At 41.5% G+C, this 18,477-nt stretch overlaps 1 protein-coding gene across 2 annotated transcripts in view; it reads right to left on the reverse strand.

Annotated features, from left to right (window-relative positions):
- POLR3A (RNA polymerase III subunit A) overlaps positions 1-18,104 on the reverse strand; it is a 48,329-nt gene extending 30,225 nt beyond the window's left edge. The window contains exons 1-11 of one of the 2 annotated variants that reach the window (XM_087963909.1): positions 17,892-18,104; positions 15,621-15,753; positions 13,617-13,754; positions 12,224-12,395; positions 10,427-10,581; positions 9,359-9,598; positions 6,867-7,029; positions 6,522-6,658; positions 4,965-5,068; positions 3,128-3,269; positions 1,445-1,585 (exon numbers count right to left, since the gene is read on the reverse strand). In XM_087963909.1, coding sequence (XP_087820035.1) covers positions 1,445-1,585; positions 3,128-3,269; positions 4,965-5,068; positions 6,522-6,658; positions 6,867-7,029; positions 9,359-9,598; positions 10,427-10,581; positions 12,224-12,395; positions 13,617-13,754; positions 15,621-15,753; positions 17,892-17,935 — 1,569 coding nt within the window. In that variant the 5' untranslated portion in view covers positions 17,936-18,104. The remainder of the gene's footprint in view (positions 1-1,444; positions 1,586-3,127; positions 3,270-4,964; positions 5,069-6,521; positions 6,659-6,866; positions 7,030-9,358; positions 9,599-10,426; positions 10,582-12,223; positions 12,396-13,616; positions 13,755-15,620; positions 15,754-17,891) is intronic. The other variant, XM_087963907.1, reaches the window with a different exon arrangement.
- Between the last annotated feature and the right edge of the window lie 373 nt (positions 18,105-18,477).

The raw sequence follows: 18,477 nt of genomic DNA on the forward strand, positions 1-18,477 counted from the left end.
TGATCTGTTTCAGGGCACGTAATAAAAAGCATTATCAATAAAGGAGAATATTTGTAGCTCAGGGTTGAAATGAGGGCTCCTTCTCACAGAGCTACCCAAAGATATGGCAAACAGTGTCTCTAAGGCAAGGAAAAAACACAATTAAAATCATGGCGTAAAATGAAATAGCAGAGCTGAACTGTAACGTACTCAGGACAGAATTGGGGGATTAGTTCTAGGTTGCTTCTCTCCTTGATGAGTTTTCATCCATTGTTTCTCGCCTGCCCTCAGGTGCTTTGGAAAATAGGTTGACTCCCTCTTCTCTGTGGCAGCCCTTCAAATATTGCAAGTCCTGCCCTCCTAGTCCTTCTCTTCACTAGACTAGACATTCCCAATTCCTGTAACCATTCTTAGAATAGAATATGGAATAAGAATAGAATAGAATAGAATAGAATAGAATAGAATAGGGAATATAGTGGAAAATAAAAATAGAATAGGGAATGGAATGGAATTGAAAATAGAATAAAATAGAATAGCAGAGTTGGAAGGGAACTTAGAGGTCTTCTAGTCCAACCCCCTGCTCAGACAAGAAACCCTACCCCATTTCAGACAAATGGCTGTCCAATCTCTTAAAAACTTCCAGTGTTGGAGAATTCACAACTTCTGGAGGCAAGTTAATTGTTTTAACTGTCAGGAATTTTCTTCTTAGTTCTAAGTTGCTTCTCTCCTTGACTAGTTTCCACCCATTGCTTCTTGTCCTGCTCTCAGGTGCTTTGGAGAATAGCTTGACTCCCTCTTCTTTGGGGCAGCCCCTCAGATATTGGAAAACTTCTATCCTGTCTCCCCTGGTCCTTCTCTTCACTAGACTAGCCATGCCCAGTCCCTGCAACCGTTCATCATACTTTTAGCTTCGAGTCCCCTAATCATCTTTGTTGCTCTTCTCTGCACTCTCTCTAGAACCTCCTCTCAACACCTTTTTTTGTATTGTGTGATCAAACTTGGATGCCATACTCCAAGTGTGGCCTTACCAAGGCCTTATAAAGTACTATTAATACTTCACGTGATCTTGATTTCTATCCCTCTGTTTATGCAGCCTAGGACTGTGTTGGCTTTTTTGGCAGCTGCTGGCTCATATTTAAGTGATTGTCCACTAGGACTCCAAGATCCCTCTCACAGTTACTACTATTGAGCAATAAACTTTGAGCGATCATCATACATTCCAACTTCTAGTCCCCTAATCATCTTGGTTGCTCTTCTCTGCACTTTTCTCCCTCACATAAGGTCTCAACATCTTTTTTTTTTTGGATCACAGTGACCAAAACTGAATCGACTGGCTTCATTTGAACAGGAGGAGGATGCAATGGTGCAGGTCGATTAGCACCAGTGAAAACTCTTTCGACTCCTGAAAGCTGTCACTAACCAGGAGAATTCAACAGCGGCCTCTCTCAACAAGAGGTCTGCTTACCCCCATCAGGACAAGTGCTTCGGCTTTGGCTTCTTCGGTTTGAGGAAGATGAAGGTTCATCTCATCGCCGTCAAAATCGGCGTTGTATGGCGTGCAAACACATTCGTTGAACCGGAAAGTCCGGTGCGGCTTTACCTTAGCCTGAAACACAAGGTCAAACCAAGGTAAGAAAGAGAACAAATGCTCAAGGGATTTTAAATAGGCCCATTGGTAATAATGGGAAGCGCCTGTCCTTTGGCTTTGAATAGGGCGGTTTTTGTTCTGACCCAGGCTTAGCAGAACCAAGAAACAGACTCCTTGTCCAGAAAACCCCCTTCTTTATTTGGCTACTGTGAATTCATGGCATTCACACACAAAAAAGTCCAGGCAATAATCCTTCCAAGGGTTAATTGCAAGAACAGACCTTATCAGTTCCTTGGATAATTGCCAGACCGAGAGCTTCCAGTCACGAACCACAATAAGCAAATCTTCGTAATAATAAGCGAACTATTAGTCTCCTGCAACCACCACTCCCCTTTTGCTTCTATTTATTCCCAAGGGAGGGGCCATTCAGTGTTCCAAATGCCTTTCCTTCCAAATTGGCCCATTTCTTAATTGTTCTCCTCTCCTGACAGCTCTGTGCATACACAGATCTGGAACAGGCCCCAGCTGTTCTTCTTCCCCACTTATCTCCAACTCTGAAGGCAGCTGGGAAATGTCCGACAGCCCTGGCCCCATCTCTGCTTCCAACGCAGAGCCTTCCCCAGACTCCAGGTCTGGCCTAAGTTCCTCCCCAACCTACTCATCGTCTGAGTCTGCTGCCAGCTCTGCTGGCAGCTGGCAGGCCACAACAGTTTTAACAAGAAAAAGAGAATGACATATTTGGTCTTGAATACAGTAACACACGACGGTTCAATCTGGCTTCCCCCTTGACTTTGCTTGTCAGAAGGTCGCAAAAGGAGATCACATGACCCCAGAACCCTGCAACAGTCGTAAGTACATGCCAGTTGCCAAGCAGCCAAATTCTAATCACATGACCAAGTAGACAGAAAACGTCTATGGAGATTCTCCGTCATCCAGGTCATGGTTGTTCCAAAGGTGATTTTTCAAGAGGCAACTGGACTTTCTTGGTTTTTCCTTGAAGACATTTTGCTTCAGTTTTGAGAGCTTCAGAGCTGAAGAGGCTTCTTGGAAGAGAAGCAAAATGTCTTCAAAGAAAAACCAGAAAGTCCAGTTGCCTCTTGAAAAAGCACCTTTGGTTTTTCCTTGGCAACTTAGGTTTGGTTCTACTTTCTACAGAAATGATGGAATGGTTAGCTATTTGTAACAGAATAATGGAGTTGGAAGGAGCCTTGGAGGTCTTCTAGTCCAACCCCTTCCTCAGGCAGAAACCCTTTACCATTTCAGACAATTGGTTGTCCAAACTCTTGTTAAAAAAAACCTCTAGTGTTGGAGCATTCACAACTTCTGGATGCAAGTTGTTCCACTGGTTAATCCCTTTAACTGTCAGGAAATTTCTCTATCTGCAAATTTAGTACAATAAGCAACTTTGTCACTAGATGAATCATGAAGCCAAATGCCCAGATTGCGTTTGAAGTTTGACACAGACAACATCTTCCGCACCAGCCTTCTCCTTCTCTTACTACAACCCTACTCCTAAAGACCATGAAACAATGAGAAACCTAAAATAGATGTTGTGCTTACTATGTGAGCCATGATGCTGAGCTTGTGCAAAGAGGGCTGGCGGTTAAACAAGACTATGTCTCCATCGATCAGGTGCCTCTCTACAATGTCTCCATACTTCAGCTCCTGTGCCATCCTCTCCCGATTTCCATATTTCAAAAACCTAAGCAGGGGCAGGAAGAGAGAAAGAAAATACAGAAATTGATTCAAACTTGCACTTAAATATTTTGAAGTACTGTCTACTTGGCCCAAAGGTGCTTTTTTTTCAAGAGGCAACCGGACTTTCTGGTTTTTCTTTGAAGACGTTTCACTTCTCATCCAAGAAGCTTCTTCAGCTCTGACTGGATGGTGGGGAATGGAAGGATTTATACTCCTTGCAGACAGCTGGTCATTTGCATCCTTTTTAGAGAGTCATTGAGGCCACCTGGAGGTTTGTATGTGTCCTCAGGGTCACTTGAATAGTGCAAATGGGTGTGGAGCCTTCTTGGAACTACTGAAAGGACTGTGTTGTCAGCAGTACCAAAAAGGCTCCACACCTATTTGTACTACTGTCGTGACCCTGAAGACACAGACAAACCTCCAAGTGGCCTCAACAACTCTCTAAAAGAACACAAATGACCAGCTGTCTGCAAGGAGTATAAACCTTCCATTCCCCACCATCCAGTCAGAGCTAGATGAAATCATTTGATGAAATGATTACCTTTTCTAAACCCCACCATCAAAAAAAAAAAACCTGTCCGCTTATACCTTGGAAATGCCTTCTTTAGTAATAAAAATGATTTCCCCTAAAACTTGTTATTCATCTAACAGTCAAAAGTTGCAGCGCATACTATAATAAAATATAGTATAGATTAAACCTTTGTATTGAGGGTTTTGTAAGATGGATAAACTAATTGTATTATTGTTTTGTGACTATTATTGTTTACTATTATGACTTATGTTGATTAACATTGTATTTCTACCTAAAACTAATTACATCCAGACAACACGCTGTTCAGATTGATATGGAATTTTTTATGCGATATAAAAGGAAAATGTATTAATAAAACATATATTTTTTTTAAAAAAAAGTTGCAGTGCAGGCATTACACTCAATTGTTCAGGAAGAGAAAAAGTAACACGCTTTGTCGTCCAAACGTGCTGATCAACAAATACAACCATTTTTAATTGTACAGTTAATGGGATTAAAATTAAAACTGTACGTGCTTCTATCAGCTGGGAATCCAAGCTTCTAAGGTTTTCTTTTTTACAACTAAGGCACATTGCTGCTTCTGTGGAAAAGTATGTTTGTAGGGGTTAATTTCACCCACACTTAAAAACAGAAGGGCCTTAGCAAAAGAAATGAAATATAAACTGACAGGAGGAAACCACAAAGATTGTGTTGAATTACATCCAAGACCTATAGATAAAGGTAAAGGTTCCCCTCGCACAGACGTGCTAGTCCCTTCCGGTTCTAGAGGGTGGTGTTCATCTCTGTTACAAAGCCGAAGACGTCTCCGTGGTCATGTGGCCGGCATGACTAAATTCCTTTCAAGGCGCACGGAACGCTGTTCCCTTCCCACCAAAGGGGTCCCTATTTTTCTACTTGAATTTTTTTTTTAACTTGCTTTCAAACTGCTAGGCTGGCAGAAGCAAGTAACAAGGAGCTCACTCCGTTATGCGGCGCTAGGGATTCGAACCGCCCAACTGCAGACCTTTCTGATCGACAAGCTCAGCAGCTTAGCCACTGAGCCACGCACCCCTAAGCCAAGACCTATAGAGTTATGCATGACTGAAACCAAGAACTGAAACAGAAGGAACAGGGGACAGAGAAGTAGAAAAATGCTACTTATGACTAAAAAAACAAAAAAACCCGCACCGTTTCATTTGTGTATGCCTCTGCTGGATGAAGTTGGCACCGGGATGGACTTCTGGACCATTACGTACAAGTTTCCTCATGAAGGCGATGTTGGCTTTGTTTACCTGCACCAGGTAGAAAGGAAATGCACCTTTAGAGGTCTAGAGCGTAATGGAAAAACAAACCTTTACGATGACCTCAAGGACTGGATATATGGAAGATGTCACAAGAGTTGGTACAATAAGACAAAAGTGTCAATATTATGTCAAATTTAGTAAATATGTCCAGGTTAATATATCAACATTGTCATCACCACTACCACCCACGCACCTAGGACAGGGGCTACCTGTTATTCCAAATAATACAACTCTGACTTACTTTAGTCTTGCAGTTAACAGAATAACAGAGTTGGAAGGGATCTTGGAGGCCTTCTAGTCCAACCCCTTGCTCAAGCAGGAAACCTTAGATCAATTCAGACAAATGGCTATCCAATCTCTTCTTAAAAACCTCCAGTGATGAAGCACCCACAACTTCTGGAGCAAGGGCGTTCAAACTTGGCAAGTTTGTGGACTTCAATTCCCAGAATCCCTGAGCTAACAAGACTGGAAGAGGAATTCTGGGAGTTGACGTCCACAAGTCTTAAAGCTGTCAAGTTTGAAGACCCCTGTTCTGGAGGAAAGCTATTCCACTGATTAATTGTTGTTACTGTCAGGAATTTTTTCTTTGGTTCCAGCTTGGTTCTCTCCTTGATTAGTTTCCATCCTTTGCTCCTTGTCCTGCCTTCTGGTGTTTTGGAAAATAAGTTGACCCCCTCTTCTTTGTAGAAGCACCTTAGATACTGGAACACTGCTATCGTGTCACCCCTAGTCCTTCTTTTCATTAGACTAGACATACCCAATTCCAGCAATTTATATGTTTTAGCCTCCAGTCCCCTAATCGTCATTGTTGCTCTTCTCTGCACTCTTTCTAGAGTTTCAACATCATTTTTATAACATGGCGACCAAAACTGGATGCAGTGTTCCAAATGTGGCCTTACCAAAGCATTATAAAATGGTATTAACACTTAATGTGATCTTAATTCTATCCCTCTGTGAATGCAACCTAAGACTCAATTCAATTCGATTCAAACTACCGTTTCCCTGAAAATACAACCTACCCTGAAAGTAAGTCCTAGCTTGACACATGCACCCAATATAAGACCTACCCCCAAATAAGCCCTAGGCTTTTTCATGAAGGCCTCTGTAGCTGATAACAAAGCTCTGGATCGATCCTGAGTTCTATTATCAGCTGCAGAGGCCTTCAGGAAAGCCTTGCTGGCCGCAGAAGGAGAAGTTCCTGAAGGCCTCAGACAGCAAAAAGGAGGCCGGGGGCAACGTGCACAAGTGAGGTTAGTCAGTGGATGACATCCCCCCGAAAATAAAACCTGGTGCCTTTTTTGGTGGGGGGGGAAAAATGACAAGATCTTATTTTCGGGGAAACGCAGTAAGTGTGAAATCTTTAATCGAGGGCATCTCGTCGAGGGCTTCTATACCAAGGGGCCACACCACAGAGAATCAGAGTGGAATTCGTCTTCGCTACCTTCTCAGGAAAGGTGAGAATCTTGGCCACGTGAACAGGTACAGCCACTTCATCAATTCTCAGGTTCGGGTCAGGAGAGATCACTGTTCTGCCTGAGAAATCGACTCGTTTTCCAGACAAGTTTCCCCTAAAACGACCTAAGCAAAAAAAAGCAAAGCAAAACAGAAAACAAAACAAAAAAAGGAAAGAGGGAAAATGAGGTGAACTTAGTGAAATAAAACCCGATTGATGTTTCGGTGAGAAAAACACACACACACAAGCTTGCAAATCTGTTACTGGTGTATATTGGTGCCTCGCCGTAGGGCCCACAAACTATGGAGGTGACTGAAATAGGGGAACACCAACCTTGCTTCCCTTTGAGCCGTTGCACAAAGCCTCTGGTCCATTTCTTGGGCGCCATGTTGAGGGGAATGCCGGAAAGTTCGCTGTTAATATACAGGGCACATTGTAGCTGCAGGAAATCCCAATCTTCCATTATCATCTGAGTTTTGGCTCCAGATATTCTATGCTGAACAGACAAAAGCCAACCCAAAAGGCCAAAACAAACAAACAAACAAACAAAAAAAGCAGATTAAAAACTATTGGTTGTAACACTGGGAAGTTCACATGGTTTTTTGAAGAACAGGGATCACGGAGAACTTAAGTAAAAGCAATAGCCCCTTAGACTTATATACTGCTTCATGGTGCTTTCCAGTCCTCTCTAAGCGGTTTACAGAGTCATCATCTTGCCCCTAAACAATCTGGGTCCTCATTTGACCCACCTTAAAAGGATGGAAGGCTGAGTCAACCTTGAGCCTGTCAGAATTGAACTGCTGGTACTCAGCAGAATTAGCCTGCAATACCACTGTGCCACCACGAGAATGTATTGTGTTGCTAAACATCATAGTGAAGCTATAGAGCAGCGTGGTGGCCTAATGGTGAAGACTCTCACCTCCCACTTGGAAGGTTGAGAGTTCAATCCTAGCTAGCGGCAGATGTTTCTCTCTCCTAGGGTGCAAAGAAAAAAAAAAGCTGCTGTGAACTTTGCATAGGGCATTCGGCCAGTAAACGCTCAGCTCTATCCAGTTGCCCCCATTCTACTTCGGATTAAGGGATTATAATGCAGTGGCACAGTGTTTAGAGTGCAGTACTGCAGGCTACTTCTGCTGACTGCCGGCTGCCTGCAATTTGGCAGTTCGTATCTCACCAGGCTCACGATTGACTCAGCCTTCCCGTCCTTCCGAGGTGGGTAAAATAAGGACCCAGATTGCTGGGGGCAAGAGGCTGACTCTGTAAACTACTTAGAGAGGGTTGCAAAAGCACTGTGAAGCAGTGTATAAGTCTAAGAGCTATTGCTATTGCTAGGATTAACTGTGGTTTGTTAATCAAAAGTCTGCTCATTTCAAACACTTTGCTTTCAAATATATCTAAAATGTCTCAGGGCTGTATCCAAATTAAGTCATTTTGAAATCAGTGGAAGAAATTATCATTAGGAATATCATGGCTTTCAGTGTGAAGACAATTGAATGACCTTAGCCTATGTGGGGATCAAATAAAAAGCCCATTAGCCATAAAGAGACAGCTCGTGTACAAGGAAACCAAAATAATAATTTACCACATATATCAGGATGGTGTAAATATCATTGTAACCCTGATATAGTGGAAATTTAACAAGGACTAAAATGGGGGGTTGTGTGTTGTGTGTGTGTGTGTGTGTTTAAAGCCAAGAATATCACCAGAGCCAGAAAATAGGTTTAATGAACAGCCAGAAACACGATTAGCATCAGAATTGGGCAAAAACTGTTAATTAAAATAGCTGAAGGGAAAAATAGCTGAAGGAAAAATCAATAAGGTACCAGGCCGAGACATAATAGGTCTCGGCCAGAATTCATGATGATTAAAGAACCACCTTGAGATGTTCAATATTTGAAACAGTAAGTTGAGACAACATTTTACAATGAATAGGAGACAAGATTTTTGCAACCGCCTTTTGACAACAAACTGAGAAAAGTTTCTTTCAGGAAATACTTACACAAGAGAGGGAGAAGAGGAGAGGAGAAGGGAAGGGAAGAAAAAGGGAAGAGAAGAGAAGAGAAGAGAAGAGAAGAGAAGACCAACGTAAGAGAAAATCTTGAGACATCTTCTGCAAATATTATACTGCCTTTCATGCTAATTTGGGGCTCCTTGTCCAAGCTATGTTAAACATGGTTGATTGGGAATATAAGGAATGCTACATGTCAGTCAGTTCATTTTGTTCATGTAGCTCTTTCTATTCTTTATATTTAAAAACAGAAATTGGTAAAACAAAACATATAAAATAAAAATAAACAATAATATATTGGTGGCCTTTTGTTTGGATTGCTCAGTATTTTGCCCCATGTAAATTCAATAATTTAGTTTCACCTGAAACAGTAAAATAGATGAGGTTAAATTGCCTATAACCAGTTTCACTCTACAGTTGCCACATTTATGTACAGCAAGGGGAAGGACCTGATATTCACTGTAAACAGCCTTAAATAAAAGGCTTCCTATTCCAATTTTTACAAATTATATTCTAAAGCGAGAGGGGAGGGTAAGAACATGTATTGTAATATATGACCAATTTTCTTTATCATTAAAAAAAGGAAACAACATGGAGTGATTTCACTTTTTTCAAATTGAAAAGGGGGAAAAAGGTACCATAAATAAAAACAAAAAAATGAAGGGAAAAACATTTCAATTCTTCTCTCTCTCTCTTCCTTCCTCCTTCCTTTTCTTCCTTCCTTCCTTCCCTTCCTTCCTTCCTTTCTTTCTTTTCTCCCTTCTTCCCTTCATTCCTTCCTTCCTCTGTAGCTGCAAGAAACAAAACAAGAAGCTACCTTTTTGATCACATCGTTAAGGAAAATGATTTCTGTCAACTTCATTGTTAGATCATCCTCGTTGGTGCCGGATTTCAAGTCACTGATCACAGAAGGCCGAATGCAGAGTGGTGGAACCAAAAGGCGGGTCAGGATCAAGTCTGAAGGCTTCCCTGATTCTGGGTTCATCAGAAGAAGAGGGATGTCTTCTGCAGGAATTCTCTTCAAGATGTTCAACACCATTAAGGGGTTCAGGTTCTCCTGTAAGAGTCAAAACGACAGAGTCACCTTTTTACCAAATCGCCCTACATGGGGACTACAAAAACTCGCCACGGCCAACTCTCCAGGACTAACTTTGTGCAGCCAACTTGCCACCGGCAATTCACCACAGTCAACTTACCATGGCCAATTCACCATGGCCAACTCACCGCAGCCAACTCGCCATGGCCAACTCGCTGCAGGACAAGAATTACCCTAATATTGAACAAATAGTGGAATGGAATCATTTCCAGGTCAATCGTGGTTGTCACTTGAGGACTACTTATCTTCTGCTAATCTTACGTTTAAGCTAATTTGCTCTCCCTGTGATGCTATAATACAAGTCCAGGCACAGACACACTAACATCCATAGTAGTTCCACTCCAACAGAAACCTGGATTATTGTAAAAAAAAAAAAAACCTAGGCTAACCTATGGTTTAACCTACGGACACAGTGGCTCAGTGGCTAAGACGCTGAGTTTGTCGATCAGAAAGGTCGGCAGTTCGTCGGTTTGAATCCCTAGCGCTACATAACAGAGTGAGCTGCCGTTCCTTGTCCCAGTTTCTGCCAACCTAGCAGTTTGAAAGCACATTAAAAAAATGAGAATAGAAAAATAGGGACCCCTTTGCTAGGAAGGGAAAAGTGTTCTGTGCGCCTTCGAAGGCGTTTAGTCATGCCGGTCACATGACCATAGAGACATCTTCGGACAGTGCTGGCTCTTCAGTTTTGTAATGGAGATGAGCACCGCCCCCTAGAACCGGAAATGAGTAACACGAATATGCAAGGGAACCTTTACCTTTAACCTATGGTTTGATACTTTTTAAACTCACCTGGGCTTTTCCCAGTAAAGATTCGATCTCTTTGTTGTGTTCTATTGCAGTGTCGAAGGACTGAATGAAATCAGACACCAGGGGGTCCACAATCTTTTTGGTGGTCTTATACTTCTCATGGATGATCTTTAGCAAGCCACACTTCTTTACGGTGCCTACAAGGTAACAAGGATCCAAACAAAGGTTACATATTAATCCGCTCTTTAACCGAGTTTGCCACTTAGCATAAAAAGCAATGAAAGAGTCTTCTGCCGTAAGATCACTCTACTAAACAACTAATTCTCATAACACTGTCAAACAATTTACTAAGACTGTATTACTATTCTTCTTCTCATCCTTCCTATTACCTACCTCTTCCCACTTATGACTATAACCGTGTTGCTTGTATCTTTACAATTTATTTTGTTTTATACATTTCCTAGTATGATCTGATTGCTTATTAGTAACCTATGACTATCACTGAGTATTGTATTCTTGATGGATGTATTTTTTCTTTATGTACACTGAGAGTTTATGCACCAAATTTCTTGTGACTAATCACACTTAGCCAATAAAGAATATTCTATTCTATTCTATTCTATTCTATTCTATTCTATTCTATTCTATTCTATTCTATTCTATTCTAAGTCTATTCTATTCTAAGGATACCACCCAAAATGTATAATGATGATGCAAATAATTATGATTTCCAAACTGTGAAGGATGAGTGCATTTAGTTCCAGTTGATTTTTATTAGGGACACTAATATTCAAGATGACTGTGATAGACAGCCTATCTGGTAATGTGGCTAAAGACCCTGGCTAGAAACGGGGGAAGCCAACCAGGTGACTAGGGGGCCAGTCATTTTCTCTCTGCCTTAGGAAGAAGACAATGGCAAACCACTTCTGACAACTTTCCCCAGCAAAAAGTTAAAGAACCATGATGATGCAGTGGTTGGAATGCACTATTGCAGGCTGACTCTGCCGACTGCCAGCAGTTCAATTCTCAGCAGAATTGAAGTTGATTCAGCCTTCTGTTCTTCCGAGGTGGGTAAAATGAGGACTCAGATTGTTGGGGACAATAGGCTGACTCTGTACACCGCTTAGGGCTGTAGCCCTTATATACCGATTCACAGCGCTTTATAGCCCTCTCTAAGTAGTTTACCGAGCCAGTCTGCTGCCCCCAATAATCTGGGTCCTCATTTTACCCACCTTGGAAGGTTGGAAGGCTGAGTCAACCTTGAGCCTGGTGAGATTCAAACTGCCAAATTACTGGTCAGCAGAAGTAGCCTGCAGTACTGCACTATAACCACTGTGCCACCATATATATGTCAAAGTGCTATTGCTATTGTTATTGACTCAGCCTTCCATACTTCTGAGGTCAGTAAAATGAGGACCCAGATGGTTGGGGGCAAGAGACTGACTCCGTAAAACCGCTTGGAGAGGTCAGTAAAGCTATATATATAAGTCTATATACAGCTATTACTATTGAAGTAGAAACAAAGCAATGTCCATTATTTTCCGATTATTTTCCTATTTAGGCACAGCAGTGGTGCAGTAGTTAGAATGCTGGCTAATTCTGCTGTCTGCCAGCAGTTCGATCCTGATTGGCTCAAGGTTGACTCAGCTTTCCATCCTTCCCAGGTGGGTAAAACGAGGACCCAGATTGTTGGGGGCAAGAGGCTGACTCTTTGAACCGCTTGGAGAGGGCTGTAAAGCACCGTGAAGTGTAAGGGGCTATTACTATCTGCTGAACTCCACATGTGAATTCCAACCGACTTGTCAAGATGCAGAAGTGGGTTGAGAACCAAACACTTACCATTGAAAGCACCACAATGGGGGCAAGTGTTCTTCTTCCTACATTTTTCGGAGACCTTTTTCTTCAAGCCTCTTTTCTGGAGATAGGTCAAACCAGGTCTCTTCAGATAATCCAAAAATTGTTTCTGTTCCTCGGTGGTTAGTAAGATACGGCAACACGTCTTGCAAATCATCTAAAGGAGGAGGAGAAAAATCTTCAAATTTGGCTTTCCTACAGCAAAAGAAACAATTAACCTCTTGTCCCACAATAAAAACACACCTAAAACTTTGTTCAAAAGATCCTTTGCCATTCATTTTCTCAGAAAACAGCAAAAGTTCTTTAAAAACCCCACCTTATTTCTAAATACCTACACATATTTGGAGAAGACTCTAGGCTTCCTGAAGATTTAATTAATCTTAGTGAGTATTCACAATTTGCAAAATAATTTTATTTAATGTAAAACTTTCATCGACATGATGCAGTTAGGTGGATGGACGGGCAGGTAGGCAGGCAAGAAACACAGACACACACAGACAGACTGGACAGGCAGACAATAGACAGAGATGGATAGATGGATGGATGGATGGATGGATGGATGGATGGATGGATGGATAGATAGATAGATAGATAGATAGATAGATAGATAGATAGATAGATGAGATAGATGAGATAGATGATAGGTAGATCATAGATATAGATAGGTAGGTAGGTAGATATAGATTGATTAGATACATATAGATATATAGAGACAGAAACTGATAGATATAGGTGATAGATATATGATAAATTAGATATAGATATATACATACAGACAGATAGATAGAGATAGGTAGGTAGGTAGGTAGATATAGATTGATTAGATAGATACATATAGATATATAGAGACAGAGACAGATAGATATACGTGATAGATATATGATAAATTAGATAGATAGATAGATAGATAGATAGATAGATATAGATAGATAAGATAAGATAAGATAAGATAAGATAAGATAGACAGACAGGAAGACAAGAGTGATAGAGATGGATGGATGGACAGAAGGACAGACAGACATCACATTTCTGCATCATTTTTCTGAGCAGGATCATTTCTCCTCTAATTAAAACCATATATTGCAGCTGGATCACAGTTCGGATTATACTCGGCACATACAAGAGTGTAAACGCACCCTAAACACCCCTCATTAAAGTTACTGAATCACTTTTCAGAAGTGTAGAGTTCTAGGAAGTCGTTTCTGCTCTAACTATGCAATTGCGGAATGGGATGCAACTGCTTTAATGAGGCAGATAGACGCCTGCCTTCCTGCACAAGATGATGCACCTTTTTCCCAAACTGAATGCAAGCTCCTGTGCAGCTTGACAGCAGTTCCAACAAAAGCTGCTTCTGCTACAGCTTTTGACTTGATCTTACCTGGAGAATGCCTATCACAGCTTTGAAGTATCCCACGTGAAAACAAGGTAACTCCAGGTCAATGTAGCCATAATGCCCCAAGCATTCTGCCAGATTTTTTCCACAGGTTTTGCAGGGACGATCCTTTTCACTTGTACCCTTGAATAAAAAAATAAAAAGATGAACATTTGTCAAGGTACTATTAGATGAATCAGTCTTTTTCCCTCCAATTAACCACAAAATTTCAGAAACAGAAATAAGATACATGACCGCTCTGCAATCTTTGTATAGCCTGAGGTGGAGATATCTAAAAAAAACAACAACCAGTACTGTGTTTCCCCGAAAATAAGACTGGGTCTTATATTATTTTTTGCTCCAAAAGATGCATTAGGTCTTATTTTCTGGCTAGGTCTTATTTTCAGGGAAATACAGTACTAAATGCACCCATCTGGCTGACAATCTTAGCTGGGGCTTATTTTGGGGGGTAGGGCTTATATTACAAGCATCCTGAAAAATCATGCTAGGATTTATTTTCCAGTTAGGTGATTTTTGGGGGGGAAACACAGTATTTCTAGAATACCTCAAGTTACTCACAGCACAAAGAATTTATTTCCAACAAGTGCTTAAACTATTCTCCTGAAAACCTGGGTCTGAAGGAAAACATTTCGTTTTGCTCCAGAACAGCCCATTTCCAGATTCGCAAATCTTGCACAAATCCAAACTGAAGGATGTTTTAAGGATGGCAATAATCCCAGAAGGCAGTGCAATTGTTATAGGAATAGCAATATAATAGAACAGAATAAGGAATGGAATATGAATATAATAGAACAGAATACAATTCTTTATTAGCCAAGTGTGACTGGACACACAAGGAATTTGTCTCCAGTACAGAAACTCTCACTGCACATATAAGGAACAAGTTATAAATCATAATCATGAAATACAGTCATCATAAATCATGATATACAACACTGAACGATAATCATAGGATACTAAATAAGCAAACAACATAAATCATAACAGGATACCAAATAAAGGCAATCAACATAAATCATAATATACAAACAACCAAGTTATAAGAAACTAAAGAAATAGTTAGCAGGAAAGATGAAAAGGTGATAAGGATATTAGGTAATAGAGCCCTACTACCGTGTTTCCACAAAATAAGACCAGGTCCTATATTAATTTTTGCTCCAAGATACATTAGGGCTTATTTTCAGGGAAATACAGTACTAAATGCGTCCTTCTGGCTGTCAATCTTAACTGAGGCTTATTTTGAGGGTAGGACTTATATTACAAGCATCCTGAACAATCATGCTAGAGCTTCTTTTCTAGTTGGGTCTTATTTTCGGAAAAACACAGTAGGTTGTTTGACATCCCAGGGCATAAGACAATGTTGTGGGAATTAGTTGTTTAGCAGAGTGATGGCATGGGGGGCAAAAACTGTCCATGTGTCTAGTTGTGCCTAGTTGTTTTGGCGTGCAATGCCTTACAGCGTCATCTTGAGAGAAGAAGTTGAAACAATTTATGTCCAGGATGTGAAGGGTCTGTAGATATACATGATGTGAGCTTGCACAGGAACAACCAATAAAGAAACTAAACTTAATATTATATCATTCGTGAAATGAAGCATCAAATACTGATTGGCTCAGCATGGCCAGGAAATACTTTAATCTCTAGAGGAATATATGAGACAAATCATATCCTTTCTGTTAGAGCTGCCACTGGGAGCTATATTGATTTCTCAGTTCCAATCAGCTGAATAATTCCTAGGTTTTAGTTTACCATTGTGTATTCTGAAACTCTTCAGATATTTACTCCTTCAACATCACTGCTGACATGCCTAAATCAGACTGAGCATCTAGAAGGCTTACCTTTGAATATGTTTTTATTGGGTTATAAAGTATTATAAAAAACAAAATACAAAAGCAAGTAAGAGGATAGGGAGAGGGAAGGGGAAAAGGCAAAGAAAAGTGAGGAAGGGTAGGGAAAGAAAAAAGAAGCATTGACACCTAGAAGGCTTACCATGCGATGGTCCAATACGCCATATTGAAGAGGAGAGTGGTTATCTTGGCTGTATAAATTTTTACTAACCACCTGGAGGTGAGCCTGTTGCCTCATTTCTTCAGGAGATTTCATCCCAAAGCAGATGTGGCTTCTAGAACAGAAAGACACCACAGAATATCATAAAGTAGAGATACAGAATAGAGATACAGAGTTAGAAGGGACCTTGGAGGTCTTCTAATCCAAACCTTTGCTCAAGCCGGAGACCCTACATCATTTCAGACAAGTGGCTGTCAAATCTCTTCTTAAAAGCTCCAGTGATGGAGCACCCACAACTTTTGGAGGCAAGTAATTCCATTGTTTTATTATTCTCACTGTCAGAAAATTTCTCCTTGGTTCTAGGTTACTTTTCTCCTTGGTTATTTCGATCTGTTGCTTCTTGTGCTGCCTTCAGTTGCTTTGAAAAATAGCTTGACTCCCTCTTCTTTGTGGCAACCCTTGAGATATTGGAAGACTCCTATCATGTTACCCCTAGTCCTTCCTTTCATTAAACTAGATATAATCAGTTCCTGCAACCGTTCTTCATATGTTTTAGCCTCTAGACTCCTCATCATCTTGGTTGCTCTTCCCCGCATTCTTTCTAGAATCTCAATATCTTTTTTACATTGTGGCGGCCAAAACTGGTCCTTGGTAATTATTTTCAACTCTCAAGCTAGTGTGGAACAAGATGCTTGCTTCCTCCACAGGCCAAAAAAATTCCAAAAACACAATGTGCAAACTTTCTAAGAGCAACTAAGATGATCAAAGACCTGGAGACTAAAACATATGAAGAACGGCTGCAGGATTTGGGTTTGGCTAGTCTAGAAAAAAGAACTAGGCTGGACAGGATAGCAGTCTTCCACTCGTTGAGGGGCTGCCCCAAAGAAGAATGGGACATCCTCCAAAGGACTTGAAGGCAGGACAAGAAGCAATGGATGGAAACTCATCAAGGAGACCTAGAAATAAGCAGAGACTTCCTAACGGTGAGGACAATTAACCAATCTCCTTCAAAGAGGGAGTACCAATCTGAACCAGTAGATTGCTGAATCTGCTCCGTGCATTTTGCACAAAGTACGTTTATGCACCCCTCTAAATCTGACAAATGTCTTTTTTTAAAAAAAAAAAAGACTAAAAATGCTCTAGCAATGCAGCTTGCAGCATTTGAAGAACACTAGAAATCCAGGCGTACACATCTGACACTTCCATTGATTATGTGCCATCAAAGCTGTTTTGGTTCCTAGCAACCCTATTGATAGATGCTATTGATTTATTACACCAATTTATTTTATTTATTATGCATTAAGCAATCCAGCAGGATACACAGGTAGTCCTCGACTTACGATGGCAATGGAGCCCAACATTTCTGCTGCAAAGCGAGACATTTGCTCAGTGTCTTTTGCCCCATTTCACGACCTGTCTTGCCCGTTGTTAAGTGAATCCCTGCAGCCGTTAAGTTAGTAAGGTGGCTAAGTGAATCTGTCTTTAGAAAGTCACTAAAGTCGCATGACTCTGGGACACTGCAATGGTCATAAATACGAGTCAGTTTGCCAAGCACCTGAATTTTTGATCACATGACCCTGCAATGGTCGTAAGTCTGGAATTGACTCATTGGTCAATTTTTTTCAGTGCCGTTTCTAACTTCAGTCACCAAACAACCTGTTGTAAATTGAGGACTGCAGTGCCTGTACAGCTTTGTCTACACCTGGGCATTTGTGAACTTGCATCAGACCTGCCCGGAGCACATCTGTGCACCTGTGGTGATGTTTTTGGGGTGTTCTGGGGTGTGGACTGCAAAAAGGGGAGCTGACTTAGAAACGCAAGGAGAGAAGAAGCAGCTCTTCCAGGGAAGGCCAAATCCTGGAGAGCCTTTGAGTCACTTGGGATTGTGGCGCTCAGCCTGGAAGGGTCAGTCTCCCCCTAATTACACACACCCATACAGACACAAACACACCCGCAAATATATGGACACACCCAGACACAAACACTCACAGTAACAGAAGAGGAACACCAACACACACACCAACACAGGCAAACAAACACACATAAGAAACACCAACACACACACACAAATGCACGGACACACAAATGCACACACCAACGCTCACAGAAACAGAACAGACGCACACACATCAACACACAAATACACACATACAGGACACACACAAGCACATGCACAAACCCCCAACCCACTCAGACACAGCCACATCCACAACTACAGCCACCCTCCCCGCAGCCCTCTCCCGGCCTCCTCACATCTTCTTGGCCACGTCCGTCTCGCGAAACTGCTGCTTCCCCATAGCTCCTCCGGCCTGCCGGCCCGCCACGATCAAGGCGACGGGAGGAAGAAGACAACACCACGCCGGCGGAGCAACCCTCCGCAGTGACGTCACCGGCGGAGCGACGCCGGTCGCCTCCCCCGTGACGCCAAGCGCGCCCCACGCGGGCAGCCCGGGGAAACCCCGGAAATGAGGGAGGGAGGAGGGAAGGAAGGAGTCTTTTGATTGGCAGACAGGGTGGGGGTGAGTAGGGAAAAAGAAATATGAATGGGAGTCTCTTCACTTGATTAATTGAGTGACAGATAATCAGAGAGAGTTAGGAAATGTCTGCATGGATGGGATAGATAGATAGACGATGGATGAGAGAGAGAGAGAGACATAGATACATAGATATGATGATGAAATAAATAGATATGATGAAGCAGGAGAAGATACAGATTTGATAGAGATATTGACAGATAGATAAAATAGACACAGATAGATAAGAGGCAGACAATAGACAGATATATAGATACATAGATATGATGAAGAAATAGATAAATAAATAGATATAAATAGATGAT

This window comes from Notechis scutatus, chromosome 4 (genome assembly GCF_049901735.1).
Source record: "Notechis scutatus isolate UNSWTSFEM ecotype Mainland chromosome 4, rNotScu1.2, whole genome shotgun sequence".
Taxonomy (NCBI): Eukaryota; Metazoa; Chordata; class Lepidosauria; order Squamata; family Elapidae; genus Notechis; species Notechis scutatus.